At 33.7% G+C, this 19,879-nt stretch overlaps 6 protein-coding genes across 6 annotated transcripts; 4 read left to right on the top strand and 2 right to left on the bottom strand.

The window, feature by feature from the left end:
- Window positions 1–1,667: 1,667 nt before the first annotated feature.
- On the top strand, window positions 1,668–2,422 carry mRpL51 (mitochondrial ribosomal protein L51). Its single transcript, XM_966908.4, has one exon. It carries the CDS (start codon window positions 1,903–1,905, stop codon window positions 2,380–2,382), a length of 480 nt encoding a protein of 159 aa, XP_972001.1. The 5' UTR covers window positions 1,668–1,902; the 3' UTR covers window positions 2,383–2,422.
- Window positions 2,407–7,804, bottom strand: LOC660643 (uncharacterized protein). Its single transcript, XM_966856.4, has 9 exons — window positions 7,657–7,804; window positions 7,127–7,595; window positions 6,804–7,080; window positions 4,917–5,196; window positions 4,310–4,865; window positions 3,949–4,257; window positions 3,413–3,635; window positions 3,174–3,366; window positions 2,407–2,873 (listed from the first exon to the last, which is right to left on the bottom strand). The coding sequence occupies exons 2-9, from the start codon at window positions 7,559–7,561 to the stop codon at window positions 2,669–2,671; spliced, it is 2,478 nt and encodes an 825-aa protein (XP_971949.1). The 5' UTR covers window positions 7,562–7,595; window positions 7,657–7,804; the 3' UTR covers window positions 2,407–2,668.
- Window positions 7,805–7,934: 130 nt separating this feature from the next.
- Window positions 7,935–11,551, top strand: LOC103315145 (uncharacterized). Its single transcript, XM_008203079.3, has 9 exons — window positions 7,935–8,155; window positions 8,203–8,388; window positions 8,436–8,542; window positions 9,490–9,639; window positions 9,690–9,900; window positions 9,947–10,134; window positions 10,186–10,330; window positions 11,114–11,326; window positions 11,375–11,551. The coding sequence occupies exons 1-9, from the start codon at window positions 8,153–8,155 to the stop codon at window positions 11,477–11,479; spliced, it is 1,308 nt and encodes a 435-aa protein (XP_008201301.1). The 5' UTR covers window positions 7,935–8,152; the 3' UTR covers window positions 11,480–11,551.
- Window positions 11,552–14,532: 2,981 nt separating this feature from the next.
- Window positions 14,533–15,481, top strand: thoc7. The gene is made up of 2 exons (XM_966748.4): window positions 14,533–14,690; window positions 14,744–15,481. The coding sequence occupies exons 1-2, from the start codon at window positions 14,654–14,656 to the stop codon at window positions 15,355–15,357; spliced, it is 651 nt and encodes a 216-aa protein (XP_971841.2). The 5' UTR covers window positions 14,533–14,653; the 3' UTR covers window positions 15,358–15,481.
- Window positions 15,478–16,126, bottom strand: LOC660463 (uncharacterized protein). Its single transcript, XM_966691.4, has one exon. The coding sequence runs from the start codon at window positions 16,124–16,126 to the stop codon at window positions 15,479–15,481; it is 648 nt and encodes a 215-aa protein (XP_971784.1). The 3' UTR covers window position 15,478.
- A 45-nt stretch (window positions 16,127–16,171) lies between these two features.
- On the top strand, window positions 16,172–18,035 carry LOC660400 (uncharacterized protein). The gene is made up of 5 exons (XM_966631.4): window positions 16,172–16,613; window positions 16,660–16,811; window positions 17,152–17,491; window positions 17,606–17,748; window positions 17,799–18,035. The coding sequence occupies exons 1-5, from the start codon at window positions 16,322–16,324 to the stop codon at window positions 17,949–17,951; spliced, it is 1,080 nt and encodes a 359-aa protein (XP_971724.1). The 5' UTR covers window positions 16,172–16,321; the 3' UTR covers window positions 17,952–18,035.
- Window positions 18,036–19,879: the final 1,844 nt, after the last annotated feature.

The following is a 19,879-nucleotide window of genomic DNA, read 5'->3' on the forward strand; positions in this document are numbered from 1 at the left end:
AATTTTCCAAATAGAACAAAAGAAACACATGACAGTTTCCTGTAATACCATTTATTTCCTAACCAGGCCCCTGAAAGTGTATACAAATTATGTGTTCACTAGGAGGGGTGGGGCAAAGGGGGGAAATGGCTAAAATAGTTCGTGTGCTCCAGCTTAGAGGTCGCGTCAGTTGCAAAGAAATCTGTAAATTTAAAGGAATCTGTCACACATTTTGCTAAAAGTAAAGAAGGTTCACTTAAAAATAATCGACGTGCGCACACTTCTCTTTTTAATTCTTTGATTTATCAACAGCCGATTATTTTGCTGTCGTTGCGGTTTTTGGCGACATTTTGTTTTAATGTGTTTTAAAGACTTCAGAAAACGATTTAACGTGATTTTTTGGATGTTTTTGTGATCAAACATCTCTACTTTTATATGGATCTTTTATTTGAATCTAGTGTATAGTGTGAATGACAGTGTTTTAATGAAGGATGAATCAACTTAAGGCAAATTAAGGTAAACGTTATTGAAAGGTGTCTATACAACAATTAATTGCGATTTCTAGATATTAATATAATCATATTACACCAAGAAGGATCACACAAACTTAGGAGATGAAGACCGTCCTTGGAGATGATAACGGTTCTTGGGATGTTATTGAAAATCCCATGAAGACGAGTTAAATATAATGTGCAGTAATTAATAGGTATATCATAATAATAAATAAATTTATTGTAGTTGCGAAGCTAGTATTTTGTGAAAGCAGGGAGTTTAGGACTTGCTATGGTTCAAGGTTTTCAAATTCGCCATGTCCCTCTATGTCTTAATCTTTTATGTTGTTTTACACAATGTTATAACGCCTATGCCTGTTAAAAAAACAAGGTTTGTCCTTTTTGTGATTGCTTAATTTAGAAACTAAGCGAAAAAACGTATTCTACAAGTATCATACAAGTTAATCAATATTAAAGCCTACTATTATTATAAATTTAAATGATTACATGGTAGTTTTAATCAGTTAACTTCCAGTGATAGTTATGTATATCAGATATGTGGGTTTTTATTTAAAATAATTTTAGCACACTTGTAACTAATAACTATGATGCAATCGAGATTACTTTTAAAAAATTTCAAAACTTATCAAGAACTTTGACATCAAACTGTTAAAGTACGTGTTAGGGCCGCTTTTACAAACGTCCGTAAACCTTATAACCGCGAATAAATTTCGAAAAATAGTTGTTTAAATTTAGCCTTAAGGGACTTAAAAATTGGACTATTGTCAAAGGTTACAAGCAAAATTTTGATATTTTTTTGCTTTTCTGAACAGTCTGTAGACAAGTAATCAAACCAACAAAACTGATGTATTTATACAGACTGATCCCGAAATACTGTGTCTGTTAGCAATCTGAATTTAAATTTTAAAGGATACCAATAGTGTACACTTTCAGGTAGCAATTCAATAATTTAATCTGATGCCAACATACTCAGTTTCTCTGGATCATTGTGTATATTTAGACAATGTATTTACATATATTATTACATCTGAGTATGTTTATGAACAACAATTCGAGTTAAATTAATTTTGCCTATACATTCCAGCACGTTATTATTTTTTTATTGGAAAGACTTTGTTTCATTTTATTAAGCGATGTTAAATGTTTTTGTGCTATTGCAACTGTTACAGATGCTTTTTTATTAAAATGTCTCGTAACAGTGCATGAGTACAGAAACATTTAACATTTATAATTCTTTAAATTTGGAAAATAAATAAAATGTCCTGTTTGAATTTCCCGCTATTATCGAATTAGTTTGTTCTCCCCAGGTTAGGTGGCGCTTTCGCGAAAAAACGAGGGGTAGACAGAGAGATTCGCTTCTTCCTCTCTCTTATTCTATGTTCCTAACCTAACTTTATATAAGAAGACTAAAATGTTATTAAATAAATTAACTGTAGCTTTTAATATCGGAAAAGTGTGCTTACCTGAAGCCCTCCAGGTGCGTTTCCGTTATCATGCCGATAAAGTGGCAAGAGGTCCGTTGTTAAGACGTTATGGTTATGAAGAAAAAATTCTTCAAAGGGGGACTTTACCGCGACTCAAGGGGGCTGACAGGTTATGTAAACCCCTATACACACCCAAAGATGCGTGGACCGAGAAAAGGGCATTATTTGGCCAAAACGACTACATTGATATTTTGGGGAACGAACGTTTACATCCTACCAGAATATTGTACAATATTCCACCTTGGTTAAGAGGAGTTGGCGGAAATGAGTTCCAGGTGATGCTCAGGAAAAGAAACATGTTGGCAAAAACCGTATATCCCCTTGCACGGCCAACAAAGTGGAACCAGTTACAAAAACGAATCAATTACCTCTACCGCTTTCTAAATAAGAAAACAAAAACTGTGTAATTAATTTCATGTAAAAATAAAAGATTTGTAACGGTAAAAACAGTTGCTTTAATTTTTAGAAATTCATATAAATAATTTAATTTATACAATCGAATTAAAAGCCTTAGTAGTTGTGATAAGTAGAATTATTTACAATTGCGTTTAAAACTTGTTACAAAGCTGACTTCAATCCACATTTAACATACAGTAAGAAACAAATTGTCTCACTAAACACTTGTTGAATTCTCTAATCGACTTTTATTTAATTTTCTTTTAATACTGCTTGACTATGAACAATGCAAACGAATTATAAGTGATTTTGGAGGAAGGATAGCAAGGTCGTTTCATAATGTTTACTCGCGTCGATGTGTCGCAACGAGTGCCTTTCATTGGGGTAGATTTGCAACTGGTAAGGTTTACCCGCCTTTACCATACTGTTGATCAACTGACTCGTGTGATAAAAATGAACGTTCTCGTCAATGAGGCCGTGGATTATTAGCAGCCGGTTTTCCCTACAAAAATCACGTAGCAACGCAAAACGCGCTAATAAAGGCAAGGAGGACCAAAACCAAGAGGCGAACTCAAATAAGCGGCTCCAAATCGCTAACCAGAGAGCACAATTTTAATACAAGGTGTGTTAAAATGATTCTCATCTAAGTTCTATTACCGTCTTTATTTCTGATTTGACATGGTAGTTCAAAGGCGACTAGATGAAAATTTTTATAACACACCTTGTATTATCGTTTTTAAATGAAACCATTTTTATTTCGTTCACCTCTTCATATTTTAGTCGTCCATATCGTTAAGCTTACTCTTCTGGAAACTTATTAATGTAATTAAGGACTGATCCCTCCATATATCCTTGAGGATTGTGTTCAGGCAAGTCCATATATCGTTCAGTATAACCCGTATCATACAGATTCCAGTTAGTAACAGGAGCCCCAGCTATCGCAATTTTGAAAATGTCTGAATAATGTATCAGACCCATCAGGCTTAAATAGCCCCCTGAAAAATCATATTTCCCCTCTGTACTAATTTATGTTAAATTTACCGTAAGACCACCCATGTATCGCAACCCGATTCAAATCTATAAAATCTAAATTTTCGGCCAACCATTTTAATACTTCAACTTGATCATCAAGCTCCACGGTACCCATCCTCCGTTTAATGTGGCTCTCAAACAACAAACCCCGGTGTTGGGAACCCCTGGAATCTATTGATATGACACAGTAGCCCCTAGCTGCCAACATGTGCATCCTCAACTGCCTCATTCCCTGTCGATTAATTAATTAATAGTTAATTGTTATACATGACAATAAAGGAACTGGTTATTTTACGAGTAGATTAACAATCTATCGCCGGGTATAACACCACAATTTTTTCTATAGCAAGACACCTACAAGAATGTCTTAAGACACTCTTCAGGTGGTTGTCAAGTCTACTCTTTAAGAACTATAAAATTGAATAGTTTTATTTTAAATAGTTCTTAAAGAGTCTAAAAAAACCTGATGTTAGAGCATCGGTTTTAAAAAATATTTAAATAAAACAAAAAAGTCTTAAAACAAATTAATTAGACCAAAAACCTACCTTGAACGAGTTTGAGACAAGCTGGACCTCCGGGCCCCCATAAATGTTCAACACCGTTGGGTACTTTTTCCCCGGTTCAAAATGATGCGGCTTGAAGACCATCGCATATAAAACATTCCCTGACGATATTTCATGGGTGTACAGTTCTGGGCAATAATTATCATTGGCTAAAGCGCTCGATTCCAGCAAGTAACCAATCGGAGTTAACGTAACTCCTTCAACGGTCCAGTCCGTGTGAGATATCCGGAAGACTTGACAAGCTGGGGGTTTTTGAATGTTACTATAAACGGTGACTATCATCGTACAGTCCTGGAAACACAAAATCAAAAAAAATAATTAATTGAATCAGACAAATTTTTGCCTCATTGAAGTCAACTGAATAGGAAAACCCTGGTCTGGTCAACAAGCGGACTTCGCCCGGTCGCCTTAAAGACACCACGTATAAGTGTTTCTCCAAAGGCGTCTCCTTGAGCCCCATGAAATAAACTAGTTGTCTCTCGTAGTCGACCCAAATATTTTGGGCCAAAACCTCCCATTCGCCTGACGTTAAAGCGACTTTTGATATGATTTTCGGTTGTAAAAATATGTAATGCATTGGTTCTGTACTTTCGGTGACGCCGTTACTGTATGGTATAATCCTGGACGTAATTAAATACAAGTGTCGGAAACCTGTGTCCTCTGAAGCCCATATAAATTGCACTTCGTTATTGTGATCAGTGGACGGCAAAAAACACAGCAAGTCATGCACATTGACCCATATACTCGATTCTTGTGAATAGATTACTTGGACTACAGGACGACCGAATTGCACGTTGGGCGAGTCCTCGTACATTGGAAGCACTTCGGTAAAGTTACTTAAAGAAAGGAGAACCAGTTCGAGTTTTTGTTGCCTTCGGTCGAGCAACTGTACCCAAATACTGAAAAATTTCGATTTTTGTTCCGTTTTTTTTGTTGTTGAGGGAACTTACTATTCGGAGTCTGGGGTCCAACCAACTCTAACAATGTATTCCATCCAAGGGAATAACATTGATAGAGAAAACTGTAATTCTAACATACAAATATCTACGATTTGGCGGTGTTCGTTTACTTTGAACTCGACCATTTTTAAATACGATTTTGAGTTTGCACAGCCCGCTCGAGGAAAGCGGAATTCTTCCACTTCGCCGGTGTCGGACTGAGATGAGGGAAAACAAAAGATTTTCACGTCACCGTCGTCGACTTCCTCGTATAAAATTCTATAAACACCGCCTGAAAAAAAATGTATTCCACTCTAACTTTAACTTCAAAATTCAAAAATTATTTATTACTCGGTTTACTAAACCCCACAAACTCGATGTATTATGTAACTAAAAACGTGCAGAGAACATATAAAAATAAACTGATCGAAAAAAGTTGGGGTATTATTGAATCTTTTAAAGATTTGTCGCAGCATGAAAAATGACATCAAATCTGTTTTCTACAAAACTTTTTTATTTTTTCGTTTAGGAATTGCATATTATCTCCCTACAGGACTTAATTCTATTTGTTCACACACTACTTATGACTGAATTTTTAGTCACCATGTCATGAATAATAAAGTGAGATCCTGGGTCACAAATGTGAAAAATCGTTCGACAATTGTGAAACGTAGTTCAATAAAAAAAGAACTGTATGTTTTTTGGGTTCAAAATAATAGTAAACTAAATTGGGGTTCTGATGCAAAAACTAAAAAAAGTGATCGAAATGGAACTTTGGTTCTTTATTAACTTTAATAAAAAAAACTGACTATTCTGAATTTTATAAAAATCTATTAAAAAAAATAAACACATTTTTTTAAATGTATTTATTACTTAGTAAATTCTCAGTCTCTAACTTCTAAGTAAAAGTACTTTATTTTGGAGAAATGGAAGGATAATTTATACCAAAACTGGTTTAACTTTGCAAAATTTCTGCAAACAAAATTAATATCAAAGTAAGTTATTAGGTAAAACATTTGACCTGACCTGACCTGACCAAATGATTGGAAATAGTATATTTGCTAAATTTACAATTAAAAAGAGATTTTATAAATTGTTGTAGAGAAACTAGAACAAATTTCCAGCTAGCTTAAATTTAAATAAGTTTCTGGCTAAAAAATATCACTGGAGAATATTTAAATTCTGAAGCAGCCTAATTCAGACCCATTAGTAGAACAGCTAATTTTTGGCAAGATTTAAGTGAGTTTCTAGGACAAAAACCTGACGAATCGCTAAAAAATGGCTAAAAATATTGTGTTTCAATATTTGGAGCTAACTTGCTTACTTAAAAAGTTAAGAAGTGAGTCCCATAAAACCCTGGTATTTTACTCACCTCATAAGACCTTATCAGTTATCTAAATTCCAAAAAATTCCAATTTTCGAAAAAAAAATACAACAAATAAAATAAAATTAACTCCGCAACTAAATCTCTGTAATTTTTTACAAAAAGGTTTCGACAAAAAACTTAGATTTAGTTGCTAAAAAAAGATAAATCGTTTAAAAGTTGCGAAATGTAAACACAAAACCAAATTTTTTGCTTTTCTTTTAGCAATATTCGTAGGTTTAACCGAGGTTCTGACTAAAAAAAACCGTCATAAATCGCACAAAAATGTCTGAAACGGGGTAATTCAAAACTAAAGGAACGATTTCTTGGCTTATTTTTTAATATTTTCTAATTTTCTAATAAAACCCAAGAAATTAAATTAAATTACGTAAAAACACCTCATTAGGGACGCGTTTTTGACTGGACAAAATTTCGAAGATTCCTGGCTTACCCGTCGATAAAAAACTTGTTATCGTTTTATGATTAAAAAAATAAATAAAATAGGAATATTCGTTGTTTTGCTTAGTGGTAATCACCTGTGCATGTAGGCTGCCACCAGTAGCCTTGGTACCTGCAAAACTCCTCTTGCATGACATACGACGGTACCCCAGCACACAGTGGGTCATCCGCAAGGTACCTGCCCCCTTTATGGGCATACGTTAAGCGAACATTTGACCCAGAAACGGTATGGGTGACCCAAATATCATGGTTACAAATATACGCTACGAGATCAGGATTTGATGGGCAGATTTGTGGATTTAGCTTCGCTCCAGCCGAAGTCATTCGTAATTTTGTGGGAAATAGGGGACCGTTCTAAAATATTTTTTCACAACAATGAAAAAACAAAAATCAGACATACTGAATATCCGTTATCAATGCACTGGAAAAGGCTACTGGACGCGGGAAAAATGATTTTCCCGGATTCACTGTGAATCTCGTAAGTGTTGATGCCCCAAGTAGCCAACCGCTTCCTCTCCCAAAGCAGCTGTTCCTCCCGCGAAAACTTATTCGTTGATGACAGACTGGGGAAATTTGATTCAATCACGCACTGCCACTGCAAGCGCAAACTAGTGGGTTGGTTAACGTTGGGCACGTCTGCATATAAGAGAGTGGTCTCCCAGCCGTTCTGTGGTGTGCTTAAAAAATAAATTCGAGTCCTGCCATCTTGTAAAGTCCGGAAGGAAACAGCCGTTGGGATCATTGTGGAGAGGCTTGATAATTGCCGTCTCAAGTCGCTCACAACGGCCTTAAGCTCCGACCAACTCAATTTATTCCCAGTCCGCTCTATTTCCATAGTTTATAAACTATCACATCTGGTATTCATAAACCTGGAATTTGAATCGGGCACTGTTGCGATTTTGGGCCAAAAAAAGGCGCCTCATAACTTACTAATGATAGAACAATGCGAGTTCAATTCACCCTGATCATTATTTTTTAACGAAATACTGAGATATTCATGTAAACTTTTCTTTTTTGACCCAAATAAAAAGTTAACCTTATTTACTTGTCACCCTAATCACCAAAAGTCACCAACAACAATAGAACAGGCACGCCAAACGCACAAAAATTAAGACCCAATGTCAATCATTCATTTTATCCACAAAATACTACTGAAAATAGATCCAGGTTGTGGTATTTAAATTTTTGGACTTGTCTTACAATACTAAATGTTCCTGGCGTTCTGTCCGTTAATTCCTTTGTTTCATTAATTAATTAATTTGAATACTTGAAGGGGGTGGCCAAATGGCTAACCTGATTTTTGACAGTTCTTGAACATATAACCTTTCTTTTTGTGGTAGAAAAGAAATTTTTAATTCAAATTTTTGTGCTTAGTTTTATAGGAACAATAAGTTTTGTATCATGTTTACGATTAGTTTAGCTTAAAATGGTAAGTTTAGTCTTCAGTCTCAAATAAATAATTTTCAAAATATTTAGGGGTCGCAGCAAGAATCAGAAGTCAAAAACATAATTACGGGGTTACTGACTTCGAACCCGTTACGATGTACTATTCAAAAACTATGCAAAGATTTCTACGAAACTGTGGGATACAATGTTCCGTTCAGGAAACTTGGTTTCACAAATGTTGAGGATTATTTACATTCAATTCCAGATACGGTTCAAGTATGTTATTTGTTGTTTCTGTACAGTGTTGTAAATAACTGGTGCAGGTTTTTGGGCATGGACCTTCTGCCGAAGTTCAAGGCGTTTTTAAGCCTAAGTCAGCCCATATAAACCTAATGGTGGTGAAACAAAAAAATGTTCCCAAAACTAACAGGTAAGAGTTAGATTTGTCTATAAAACGGAGGGCTTACACTAGAAAGCCTTATTATCAATAAAATTAAGAATGTGAAGATATTAATTAATTGAAATTTTATGATTTCTAGTGTTATTCTAAAATTGCTAGCACAAGAATTACGTTTATTTTAATTTTTTATTTTTACTTAATTATTTTTTGAGGCTAACGAAATTTGTGTACGGATTTTTATCACAAACCAACATTTAAGCTTGTCCGCAGACGATACAAGAAATAACGATTTTTTGCAGTAACTTTATTGTAATTAATTATGTTAATTATGAGGAATTTTAAAAAGAATCTGAAAAAAGTCACTGACATAGAGATAAATACAGGGTAATTAATGGCAAACGCTGATTCTGTCCGCTTATTGTTTTTGAGAAATTGTAAAAATAATACTTTTAGTAGTCACCTTGTACAAAAAATTAAAAAACCATAACTTCTGCTTTAACGCTTTACACTCTAAGATGTCAATGTATTTTTAAAAATTTTATTTTCGGTAATATTTTTAGTAACTTCATTTATTCCTATTATCTAATTCTTTATCTGAGTTTTTTCGTATGTCTTATGCTAATCATTATTTAAATACAATTATTTTTTATTTCATTATTTGTGCTTTAAATAACTACGCTATTTAGTGACATTAAAGGTGTAATACAAGGTGATTCAGATAAGATAAAGAGCCTGGGCTAATGATGTTAACTCACCCCATAATTAAATTTTGAAAAAAAAACTTTGTCGTTTGTCGTTTCCTGTAAAATTAATAAAGTTGATGATTGTACGCTTCGAAAAAATGTGTTAGCAGATAAGTAAATAAAACTAAAAAATGGAGATAGGATTAGGTAATACATAATTTATTTAAAGGAAAAATAAAAAGTTTGTATTTCATGTCACATCCTAACAATTAATGGAATTTTGTTTTGTAATAGAAAGCAAATAGTTCCCAAAAGAAAGTCTCTTCCTCGAGTTGATGACGGATACAGATCTAGAGTACCACCCGGTATACAAAACAACTTAAGAAAACTCATTTTACGATTTCCCGATGGTATTTGGTGTACAAAGTTACCAGAAGTGTATAAGTATGTGCAATGATTGTGTTTTACATCGAAAATTAATTTCCATTTTTCAGAAAAATGTTTAACGTGGACCTTAATTACCAAATATTTCACTACAGGTCTTTAATTGAAATGTGCACCGATTTAACGGAAATTTTTCACTATACTCAAATTTCCTCAGATGATTATATGCTATATGATAGGAATTCGGTAGCACCTTCATTGAATCAAAATGACACAGTTTTGCAGTTATCAGACAAAGACAACTTAGCAAAAGCGGCAGATGTAAGATTATTTTTTCAATTTCTTCAACAATAAGAAATTATTTTAGTGGTCACTTGGCTCAGCTTTAATTCCTTCAAATATTGTGCCTTTATCGGAGGAAATCCCTCGTTATTTTCCCAACACTACAACACAAGGCGAATATCTCGAAGTTACGATAGGAGAAATATATGACATTAATAATTTTTGGGTATATTTACATGACGGTCAGCTAAAGAAACTCATGACTGATTTACAGTAAAAAAAAATATTTTTTTTACTTAAGTGTGTTTTAAGTGATTTTTTTAGGGAACATTTTCAAAGTCAACGAAATCGCTACGTTATCTCTGAATTATTTTTACAGAAAGGATTGTATTGTGTTGTTTTATATAGTGATTTTTACCACAGAGGTGTTATTATGGATTTGTGGGACACGGAGCCACCGTCTGTCAAAGTAAGTTTTGCTTTAATAGTATTGTGAGTCCAAAAAAACATTGTCAAGTTTGTTTTACGTTTAATGAAGTAGCAATTTGGCTTCGACAATTGTAGGTAATTGACATTTTTACATATACTTTACAGCGTTTAGTTTTATTAAGGGGAGTAGTCATGACATGACGTACCTTAATAAATTATTCTTTACGTAATTTTTTTTACTTTTATACAAAAGCTTTTAATTTTTGAAATAAAGTAATATAAACGACTTTGAATCAAAGAAATTGGTTTTTTGATCCAGGAGAGGGGGTCACAAAAATAAAATAAAGTATTTTTTCAAGATTATTCAAAATAGGTAAAATTGTTCTAAATAAAAATTGTAAAGCAGAAAATTTTACATAAAAATGTTCCGAAATGTTCTTTTGACAATTTTTAAATTCTAAGTGGTGGAAAGTTAGTTTGGCTATTGTAATTATTTATAAATCTTTGATTTTGATGCGTTAACGTACGTTTAAGAGTCCGGTAATGTTTTTTTCACTAATTAAAGTTAAAATTTTTTCTTCATAAATAATTAAGTTTCCACCAAAGTATATATTTCTCAATACTAAACAAACAATTACACTTGTAGTACCATTATTACCAATTGAGTAAATCTAAAACTACAAAATAATTTTATTTCATGCTTTTTACTCAATATTAAAACTTAACGCTGTAAAATAGAAAATTTAAATAAAAACACTGCACACTGCATGAAATGTTTAGCGCACTCTTGGCTACGTTTTTTTAGACTGTATTTGTGCTTTAGGTGCTTTTTATTGATTATGGTAGTATCGGGGAAATACCTTGTCATCACATTTGGTACCTTCCCAAGGAGTTCAGTAAAGTACCATGTCAGGCAATAAAAGCAAGTCTGTACAACATAAAATCAGAATTGGACAAAAATCAATGTACTAGAAAATTTGAGCATCTTATTAGTAACAAACAATTAATAGCCGAAGTTTTAAAAATTGATAAAAAGGCTTGTGTGAGATTATATTTAAAACTTTTAGTAACATTTGAATTGTAGGAGTTGCTTTTGGAAATTTATTTGGCTGATACATCAGATGAAGAAAACATATTTTACATTAATGATCGACTTGTTGACGAGGGATATGCGAGTTATGTCACATGACCCGTTTGCGTTTCGATTTTTTACGAGTTGTACTATTCTGTTTGAAAATAAAAGTATTATTTTATTTTAAAATTAAGCGATTTTTTTAAAGTCAGGCAAGTATAAAAACAAATGTTAAAATTACTTCAATACTTGTTATGACTTCTAAGTTACCCACAAAGTAGAAAAAAATGAAAACAAAATCTCCCACAAAAAATCAGTAATGCTGTATTTTCATCTTCAAAAGCATTAAATGTTTTCAGAAAACTTTTGAACCGTTAGCTTACCTTATTTATACTTAAAAATTATTTAAATACAAGAAAAAGAGTAAATGAATCAGTAATTAGTAAAGCATACGCTCGCGGCATAACGACAGCCCTCGCACTTTAAGCTTGTGTTTTTACTCTCTTGTATTATTAATAACTATTATTTCAAAATTAAAAAACCCAACCTAAGTCTAGATGAAACGAAGGTAATAGTATTTGGTGCAAGAACCATTTCGATATCTGTAACACTCACCGAATTATTGCAATTTAAAGTTCCTCAAATATTAAATCAAAATGAGTGCAATAGAGAAACAAAATTCCATTTGTTTAAAAATAAAGGTATTATTTCATTTTAAGATTAAACCATATTTATTTACAAGTCAGGCAAATATAAAAACAGAATTACGTGAGTAACAACAACCACAAAATAATAAATTAACAAACAAGGAAAAAATACTGATCCAGTTCAAAATCGAATATTTTGTTCCTGTACAACCCTGGCAGGGGGCTGGGGCGCAGCGCTGGAGGGCTTCGCAAAGTGGACAGTTCGCAGCACTTTCATGAACTTCTGGTTCTCGGAGGAGCTCTTGACGCCTCTCCAGTAGACGGTCTGCACTGCATTTCTTCCAGCAATGTAGCGAGTGGCTGCACCAACAAGATTTTTGCCTTGCATTGTTCTGCTTGTTTGTAAGTAGCTCTAAAAGCTGAGTTCTGAGTCAATTCAAAACTGACTTATTCCTCCAACAAGTGGCGATTTATATACAGAGTCTAATCGGGATTATCAGGACCGGCTTTAACGGGTTTTGATGATGTCACTTTGCACGCGCTAAAACCACAATTTTAGACATCGTTAGAGCACGTGGGTAAAGTATTAGGAAAATTTGTGTTTTGTTTTGTTGTTGATAGGAATTCACTTGTTTTGGAAGTGACCGTTTTACAATGGACTGATAACTATTTTTATTCTGATCGATAATAACAAGTTAAAGGTAGACTATAATGTAAAAATAAAGTTGATTACAAAAACAATTGTTTACAAAAAAAAAAAGATTCTCCGCAGCTTTTTGTTGCGTTCATTGGTTAAGTCGTTTTCCTGTTTCGTTTGTAAATATTTGGGTGGTTTTATCTTATTTTCGTATTTTGAAAATAATTAATTTTTAATTAAGAGAATATATTTATGTATCAGCACGGATTACATCAGTTGTGTAAGAATGTCATCGTTTTGCGTAAAAATGTCGCTGCGATAAGGCCAAAAATACCGCCTTTTCGAATTCCAGAAGAGAACAAAAGACGTCAGCTAATCATGCCATGTTTCGATGTGGAATATTTATTTAATGTATTGATAGTTTATAAGCAAAACAATAATAATCAACAAAGGAAATAATGTAACTTGGTTATGATTTTTTTCTTTAATGACGTCAGTGGTGTTATCACCATGCTCAGAACATAACAGAGACATTTAAAAATTCTCCGGACACGCGGTCTTCTCCTGAATCGTTTAAATCCGATGAGTAATTGGAGATTCGTCGACAAAATAAGAAAAAAGTGAACTTTGAACTGCTAAGATCATAATTTTCGACGGATTTTTGAAAATATGATTACGGGATTTAATTTATTGATAACTAAAGTATCCACGTTTATTAAAAATGTGATTTAAATAATGAATCAAGTAGTAATAAAATAATAATAAACAAGGAAAGTACACCGTTATCAGTCATGTTTACTTTGGTGTACTTTACCCTTTATTAATTTTTTCTCATTAGACACGTGAAATCACCTAGAGTAAATATAATCATCAGGTGATCATTCCGTTAGTACCTGTACCGATAGAAACCAGATATTAAATATCTTGCAATGCTTCAAGTTTGATATAATTGATAAAATATAAATAAAACAATATTTTAAAGCTTAATTAAATATGAAACTACGAGTTACGTGTCTAAAAAGTAAAAACTATTTAGACTGTTTATTGTAAGATTTACCGAAAATTCATCTTATTTTTTTGTTTTGAATTTAAATTGTGATGACCTTTCTAGACCTTTCTGTTTTTTGTCAAATGCACATCGCGTATGAAATACTCTAATAGCGATAAAAAATTTTGAAATATGTCTATCCAAAATAATAATAAATAAATTACCCAAATAACAAACATCATTAAAATTGAAATTAGAAACTTTTTGCTTTTTTGTGAAAACAGAAAATAGCACAAGAAATAACTTGTGGTAGCAAAAACTGGAGCAGATTCACTTAAAATGTAAAAATCTTTAATACATAGTTTATTTTTTGTTGAATTTTTTGAGGTATTATTGTGTTTACAAAAACGGCCAAAAAATAGCTTGCGGGAGCAAAAAATTGCACAAAAAAAGCTTTCAGGAGCAAAAACAACTCAAAACAAATAGGTTGCGACAAAAAAAATGCACAAAAAATTGCTTACAGGAGCAAAAAACGACACAAAAATTTGCTTTTTTGTATTTCCGGGACTAAAGTTGGTACTTTAGAAGCTTAAAGTTCGAGGGCTGTCGTTATGCAACGAGCGTATGCGAGACACCTAGACACCTGAGAACTTTAAGCGTTTTTGCATAAATTATTATTCAAAATTTTTTGTTTTTGTTTAAATTTAAAACACGTTGCTATGGAAAGCGTGTTTTAAAATAGTGAAAACATTCGTAGCCGATGACAAAATCACCAAAATACGTATTATTTAATAAAATAAATTATAGTCATATTTTTAAATGATTTACGCTTTATAAGCTTTTGTTATATGCAACCATTAAAACACTTATCTCAACATGTCCTCTAATTGCTATTTCTAGTAATTTTTGGTTTAGACTTTCGATGCAACTGTTGGCAAGTGCCAACATTTGACAATTTGTGTCATAACCTCAAAAAATACAAATTTTTCGGCGTCCACAGTGCAAACAAATCCGCCTTAATGAAACAAAAGGACAAACGTGGTACCATGTCGGATGGTAAATACTTCCCTTATAAAATTACTAGTGTGTCCAAACAGTAAAACTTCTAGAGGACATTATCAAAAGAAAGTTACTCATAGACGGTGACGGAACCGGCGACGATCGCAGGCTCAACGTAATAGCAAAAACTCTTCGAAAATGGGCAAATTCCACCGAAGACTCCCCCTTAGAGAACCAAGCAACCCACGACAAACTACTAGCACAATTAAGCCTTTGTGAATACTCAGTCAGGAGATCCCAACTCCTCACAAGAACCACATCGCGTCAGCTTGAAAACTACAAAAAAATTTACGACAAATTTGAACAGCAAATCAGCGAAGTAAAAGACTCAATCAAACAAAACAAAGACAACTTAGTACAAGCCAAAATATGGAAACAAAACCACATGATGTACGATTTGTTGGCACAAAGTATTGCCGAACAGCCAGCACGCAAGGAAACAAACGAACGCCTTTCGAACTTACAAGCGGAACTGAAAGAGTTGCACAAGGAAAAGGAGCTGCTGGAGCAGAAACTGGACATGAGGAGAAAACAATTTCACGTGCTGGTGTCCAGCGCCAGCAAATTACAAGCAATGTTGGAGGAGTCAAACGAATATTGCCATAACGACAGTCTACTTGAGGATGTGGCGGACAGCACAGGCCCTGAACCCATGTCTGAATAATTTAAGTTGGTAAAAGTGACAATTACCACGGTTACTTAATTTATGTTAGAAAATCTGACAGTTACCATGGTTACATGTCATCAGCTATGTTATTTTAGGCGAATAAAAGCAAGTACAAAAATTATTTGAATAGTTTTATTTTAAGCACCTTAGTCACATTTCTAATGGTTAGAGAAACTCTCGTGTCTCTTTTGACTTTATCGCCAATGGCGTATTGTTTCTCACAATTTAGTAAATTTGCACAGCCTTCATCAATAACATCAGTTTCAATTTCTCTAATGGAATGGAGGTATTTAGCGTACATGTCGTCTTTAATTACAACTAGACTACACCTTTCGAGAAGTAATTGGCAAACTTTAGCACGACTTTCGTTATTTTCTAAAAACTCTAATACTGTATGAGAGCCACACGAAATGGTGGCAATAGTGGGATAAAACAGTGGCCCATCAGTGTGTGGCATTATGCCTTGGCCGGGAAGATATTCGTTGATTAATACTTGATTCGGTTTGTTTCCCTCAAAAACGTTCAATTGAGCGACTTTTTCCATGTATTTCGTCAACCAGTTTGGTATTGCTTCCGGAATCATGCCTTTCTCGTGGGGCACGCCCCCGTAGTCTTGCAGTCTTCGTTTGGACAAACACGTCCACTTTGGTTTGGGCACTGAATACACATTTTTCAAAATGTGGGCCTCCTCTTCAGGTGTTACAAAATTTGGAATGTAGTAGACAGTCGGAGGGGCTTGTAACACTTGAAAACTGCTCAGATCCATCGAACACACAACAGTAAAATAAATACATGTAAGAATTTGGAACAGAAAAATGGGGCGGAGGGCTAAATCTAACTTCAATCACAACAGTTGACATACATTTGACATTTGGTTAACCTCAAAATCCTAAACTGTCATTGTGACAATTATGATTTGTTGTGCTGAAATGAGTTGTTTTTAATTCATTTAAACAGTGTCATGTCTTTGGTTAATATAGTTTTCCGTTCACGTAAATCCTCTTTGACAAAACTCCGCATTTTGAAGAATCTTAAAAAAGCGAGACACTTTTCGGTCGGTGCTTTAATTCACCAGAAAAATGACGAACACATTATGCATGTGTTTGATAGGAACACCAAGAGTTTGCAAAGGGAACGGGCGGCTTCCGCACAAGACGCCAATTTGTATGATTATTTGAAAGATGAAATTGGCTATCGACTAGCAGACAGGGTGTTTGATATCAAACGCAAGTTTAAACTGGCCGCAGACATTGGTGAGTTTAAGTTCATACAGGAAGAGGAAGGTTAAACCTAAATTAGGTTGCAGCAGGGGCTACGTGTCCAAACATATTTCACCAAAATGTATTGAAGAACTAATCTTATGTGATATGAACCGCTTTAATTTAGACAGTGTTCAAGTACAAGAGGGTATTAAAGTTAGGAAACAAGTACTAGATGAGGAACACATTGAGGTGATTGAAATTTCCTGATCAAAGTAGTCTCCGACTTTAAAATTAATAAGTTGGCGACAATGACGCCCTTGTCAGCATACTCATGTTGCCAACCTATTAATTTCAATGTCTCAGCTACGGATCTCTAAATGTTAGGATATCAAACGAAGTACAAGTAATAAGTTCCTTGATAGTTCCGTTAATGTCGCCAGAGAGCGGCAGTTGTTCCATTGTAAAGTTTAACCCTGCATTTTTTACAAGTTATTAGGGAGTTGGTTTGATTTAAATCCTGCAAGTTTGTATCTCGTTTAGTCTCCTAGCCATAATCCTCTGTAACTGGTTTAAAATATATTACATTCAGTTTGAGCCAAACTCCCTTGATCTGGTTATATCAAGTTTGAGTTTGCATTGGGTGAACGATTTGCCGAACGCTTTTAAGCAAATTTTAAAATCGCTTAAGGAGGATGGTGTTCTTCTTGCGGCGGTTTTTGGAGGAGATACTTTATATGAGTTGAGATCTTCCCTCCAGTTGGCTGAATTAGAGCGTCGTGGAGGCATTTCTCCTCACATATCTCCATTTACCGAAGTTAGAGATATTGGCAATTTGTTGACAAGGGCTGGCTTCACAATGCTCACTATTGACACTGATGAAATTGTTGTGAATTATCCTACTTTGTTTGAATTAATGTGGGACCTTAAAGGTTAGGGTGATTATACCGGGTGACTATTATCACAGTGTTTCCAATATAGTATTTTGTACAAACTGTTATAGTCACCCGGTGTATTATTATTGTTTTTATAATGTGAGTTTTTAGGAATGGCAGAGAGTAATGCTGCTATTAATAGGTCGCTTCATTTGCACCGAGAGACTCAGTTTGCTGCAGCAGCAATTTACCAACAACTTTACGGTAAAACTGATCCTGAGACGGGGAAAACCACAATACCTGCCACTTTTCAAGTGCGTACCAAATTATTTTATTTATCTAATTTGTAGTTAATCATTTTTAGATCATTAATATGTTAGGGTGGAAGCCCCATCCCAAACAACCTAAACCACTAGAGAGGGGAAGTGGGGAAGTATCATTAAAGGATTTGTACAAATTGGATGAAATCATTAAAGAAGTAAAGAAGATCAAAAACGACGATGATCAGAAGAATTAGTTTAAAGTCATTAGATAAAATCTAGTTTGGTTTGTATATTTTGACATGAAGTTTCTATATTTTATTGAAGTGTTGAAACGAAAACGTGTCTTTTTACACCTAGTCGTCGTGCATTTGGATAACATTTAAAACATAGCAAACAACAAACTACAACAGATAGAGAATTACATTCCCATAAGTATGATGCAAAAATTTTATCGTAAACTATATTAAAAAAAAATCAAACTTTCACCAATTTGCACGCTGCGAATTAAATCCTACAAAAAAATCCGTGAGACTTAATTTTTTTGTTGTATTTCTTGTAGAAATTTGTCGTCAGTTTTCCTTAGCCTGTTAAGAGTGAAAAGCTCAACATTTCTGCGTTTTTTGTAGTTATGAGTGAATTGGTTGGATTTAAAGTAATTTCAAACCATGGCCTCCTTGATGTATGGAGCTTTAACAACCTCCATACATCAAGGAGACCATGACATGCAGAGATGACACGGTAAAGTTAAAAGATTTCTGTAAAATTGCAGTTTCAATATTAATATTAGTATGCGTTAGATGGTGACATCTAGGTTCCAGGTACTAAAGTATAATTTTACAGAATTCTATAAAGAAATGTGCATCATTTATGTATACTTTTTAAAATAGCGGATTACAGTAACCTGTAAATTTTTTAGTATTACATAGTTTAATAAATAATTCCAAAACCAAAATTTGTATCAGGATCACGAAAACGCAAGAAAATCTTTACATTTTTTCACTTCTTTGAATGCTTGTAATGCTAATACACATTTTGGTTTAAAATTATTGCAGAATTATTTTATTTAAACTTCTGTATAGTTGGTTGCCTATATAACTTGTCAAAGATTGCAAAATTTTAGAAATTAAATTCGTAGTGAATCACTGGAACCCCAAAAGGTCTAAAGTCAATGTTTCTGTGATTTTAATAAACATTTTGGTTTTAAATTTTTGTTTGTTTAAGGTTTTATGGGCTTGGTTTTAGGTTGTGAGTTCTCAAGGGCAATTTTTACATTATCTAGGAGACTCCAGGGCCATTATTTACTTGGGAATTGTATCCTGATTTTGGTCATCATTGAAGAGTTTGCTCTTATCGCATTTTATGGTACTGAAAGAATAAAATCCGACTTTGAATTTATGTTGGGGCCCAATTTGCCGATCATTTGGTTGATTTTTTGGTGGTTGACGACCCAAAATGGTTAATGTACTGGATGGGATTTATACAGTCACTAAAATGGATGGTTACACCACGGTAGATGTGAGTTTAAAATTTTTGGGCCTGGTGTATATTTTAATTTATGTTTTGTGCAGAAATTTAAAGCTTTGTTTAAACGGGCGCACCCAATTTTGCAGTTCACTTGGATGCAGTGGAAGAGTAAAGCAAAACAAAACGAGAGGGCACTGGAGAATACAGGGGAACGCGAAAAAAGCAAATCAGAATCGAACGAGTAATGGATACTGAGTATGTGGACCCCTACTACTATTTGAAAATGAACAAAATAAGATTAAGCCTCCAAGACTGGTTATAAGTTGTCGAGGACGCAATTCATAATTGTTTCAGTTCGGAAGAGGTGCTTTTAGGAATGGGCCATATATTATTCCAGACACTAATATAACGCATGTTTGCCACAGGAGGTTTATTGAAAGCGAAGATACCACAGAACTGTAATTTTTCCGAAATTATTTTTGTATATACCGACTTATATACCAAGATATTACATACTTATTGTTATTTATTTTGTTACAGTTTTTTAATAAAGTGTTAAAATTGTGTTTTTTTTTATTTTCCTTCATTAATAACTTTTACTCAATTATCTAAATAATTATCAAGTTAGGCAACCTAAACTTTTGCTTGTACAACTGGTTGCATAATGTTTGCATTTTTTAAATTTTGGGGTACAACTATCAGGGGTATCCAAATAAGT

The sequence above is a fragment of the Tribolium castaneum genome, chromosome 4, assembly GCF_031307605.1.
Source record: "Tribolium castaneum strain GA2 chromosome 4, icTriCast1.1, whole genome shotgun sequence".
In the NCBI taxonomy this organism is placed as follows: Eukaryota; Metazoa; Arthropoda; class Insecta; order Coleoptera; family Tenebrionidae; genus Tribolium; species Tribolium castaneum.

What these genes read in the sequence shown, in the direction of transcription:
- mRpL51 (XM_966908.4), top strand. Translation starts at nt 1,903, where the DNA reads ATGTTATTAAATAAATTAACTGTAGCTTTTAATATCGGAAAAGTGTGC.
- LOC660643 (XM_966856.4), bottom strand. Translation starts at nt 7,561, where the DNA reads ATGGAAATAGAGCGGACTGGGAATAAATTGAGTTGGTCGGAGCTTAAG. An exon ending in TTGTCTCAAACTCGTTCAAG is followed by an intron (nt 3,636 to 3,948) that starts GTAGGTTTTTGG and finishes ATTAATCGACAG; the next exon opens with GGAATGAGGCAGTTGAGGAT. An exon ending in GATACATGGGTGGTCTTACG is followed by an intron (nt 3,367 to 3,412) that starts GTAAATTTAACA and finishes ATGATTTTTCAG; the next exon opens with GGGGCTATTTAAGCCTGATG.
- LOC103315145 (XM_008203079.3), top strand. An exon ending in CAATTCCAGATACGGTTCAA is followed by an intron (nt 8,389 to 8,435) that starts GTATGTTATTTG and finishes TAACTGGTGCAG; the next exon opens with GTTTTTGGGCATGGACCTTC. An exon ending in AATGTTCCCAAAACTAACAG is followed by an intron (nt 8,543 to 9,489) that starts GTAAGAGTTAGA and finishes GTTTTGTAATAG; the next exon opens with AAAGCAAATAGTTCCCAAAA.
- thoc7 (XM_966748.4), top strand. Translation starts at nt 14,654, where the DNA reads ATGAAACAAAAGGACAAACGTGGTACCATGTCGGATG. An exon ending in ACGTGGTACCATGTCGGATG is followed by an intron (nt 14,691 to 14,743) that starts GTAAATACTTCC and finishes TAAAACTTCTAG; the next exon opens with AGGACATTATCAAAAGAAAG.
- LOC660463 (XM_966691.4), bottom strand. Translation starts at nt 16,126, where the DNA reads ATGGATCTGAGCAGTTTTCAAGTGTTACAAGCCCCTCCGACTGTCTAC.
- LOC660400 (XM_966631.4), top strand. Translation starts at nt 16,322, where the DNA reads ATGTCTTTGGTTAATATAGTTTTCCGTTCACGTAAATCCTCTTTGACA. An exon ending in TAAACTGGCCGCAGACATTG is followed by an intron (nt 16,614 to 16,659) that starts GTGAGTTTAAGT and finishes AACCTAAATTAG; the next exon opens with GTTGCAGCAGGGGCTACGTG. An exon ending in ATTAATGTGGGACCTTAAAG is followed by an intron (nt 17,492 to 17,605) that starts GTTAGGGTGATT and finishes GTGAGTTTTTAG; the next exon opens with GAATGGCAGAGAGTAATGCT.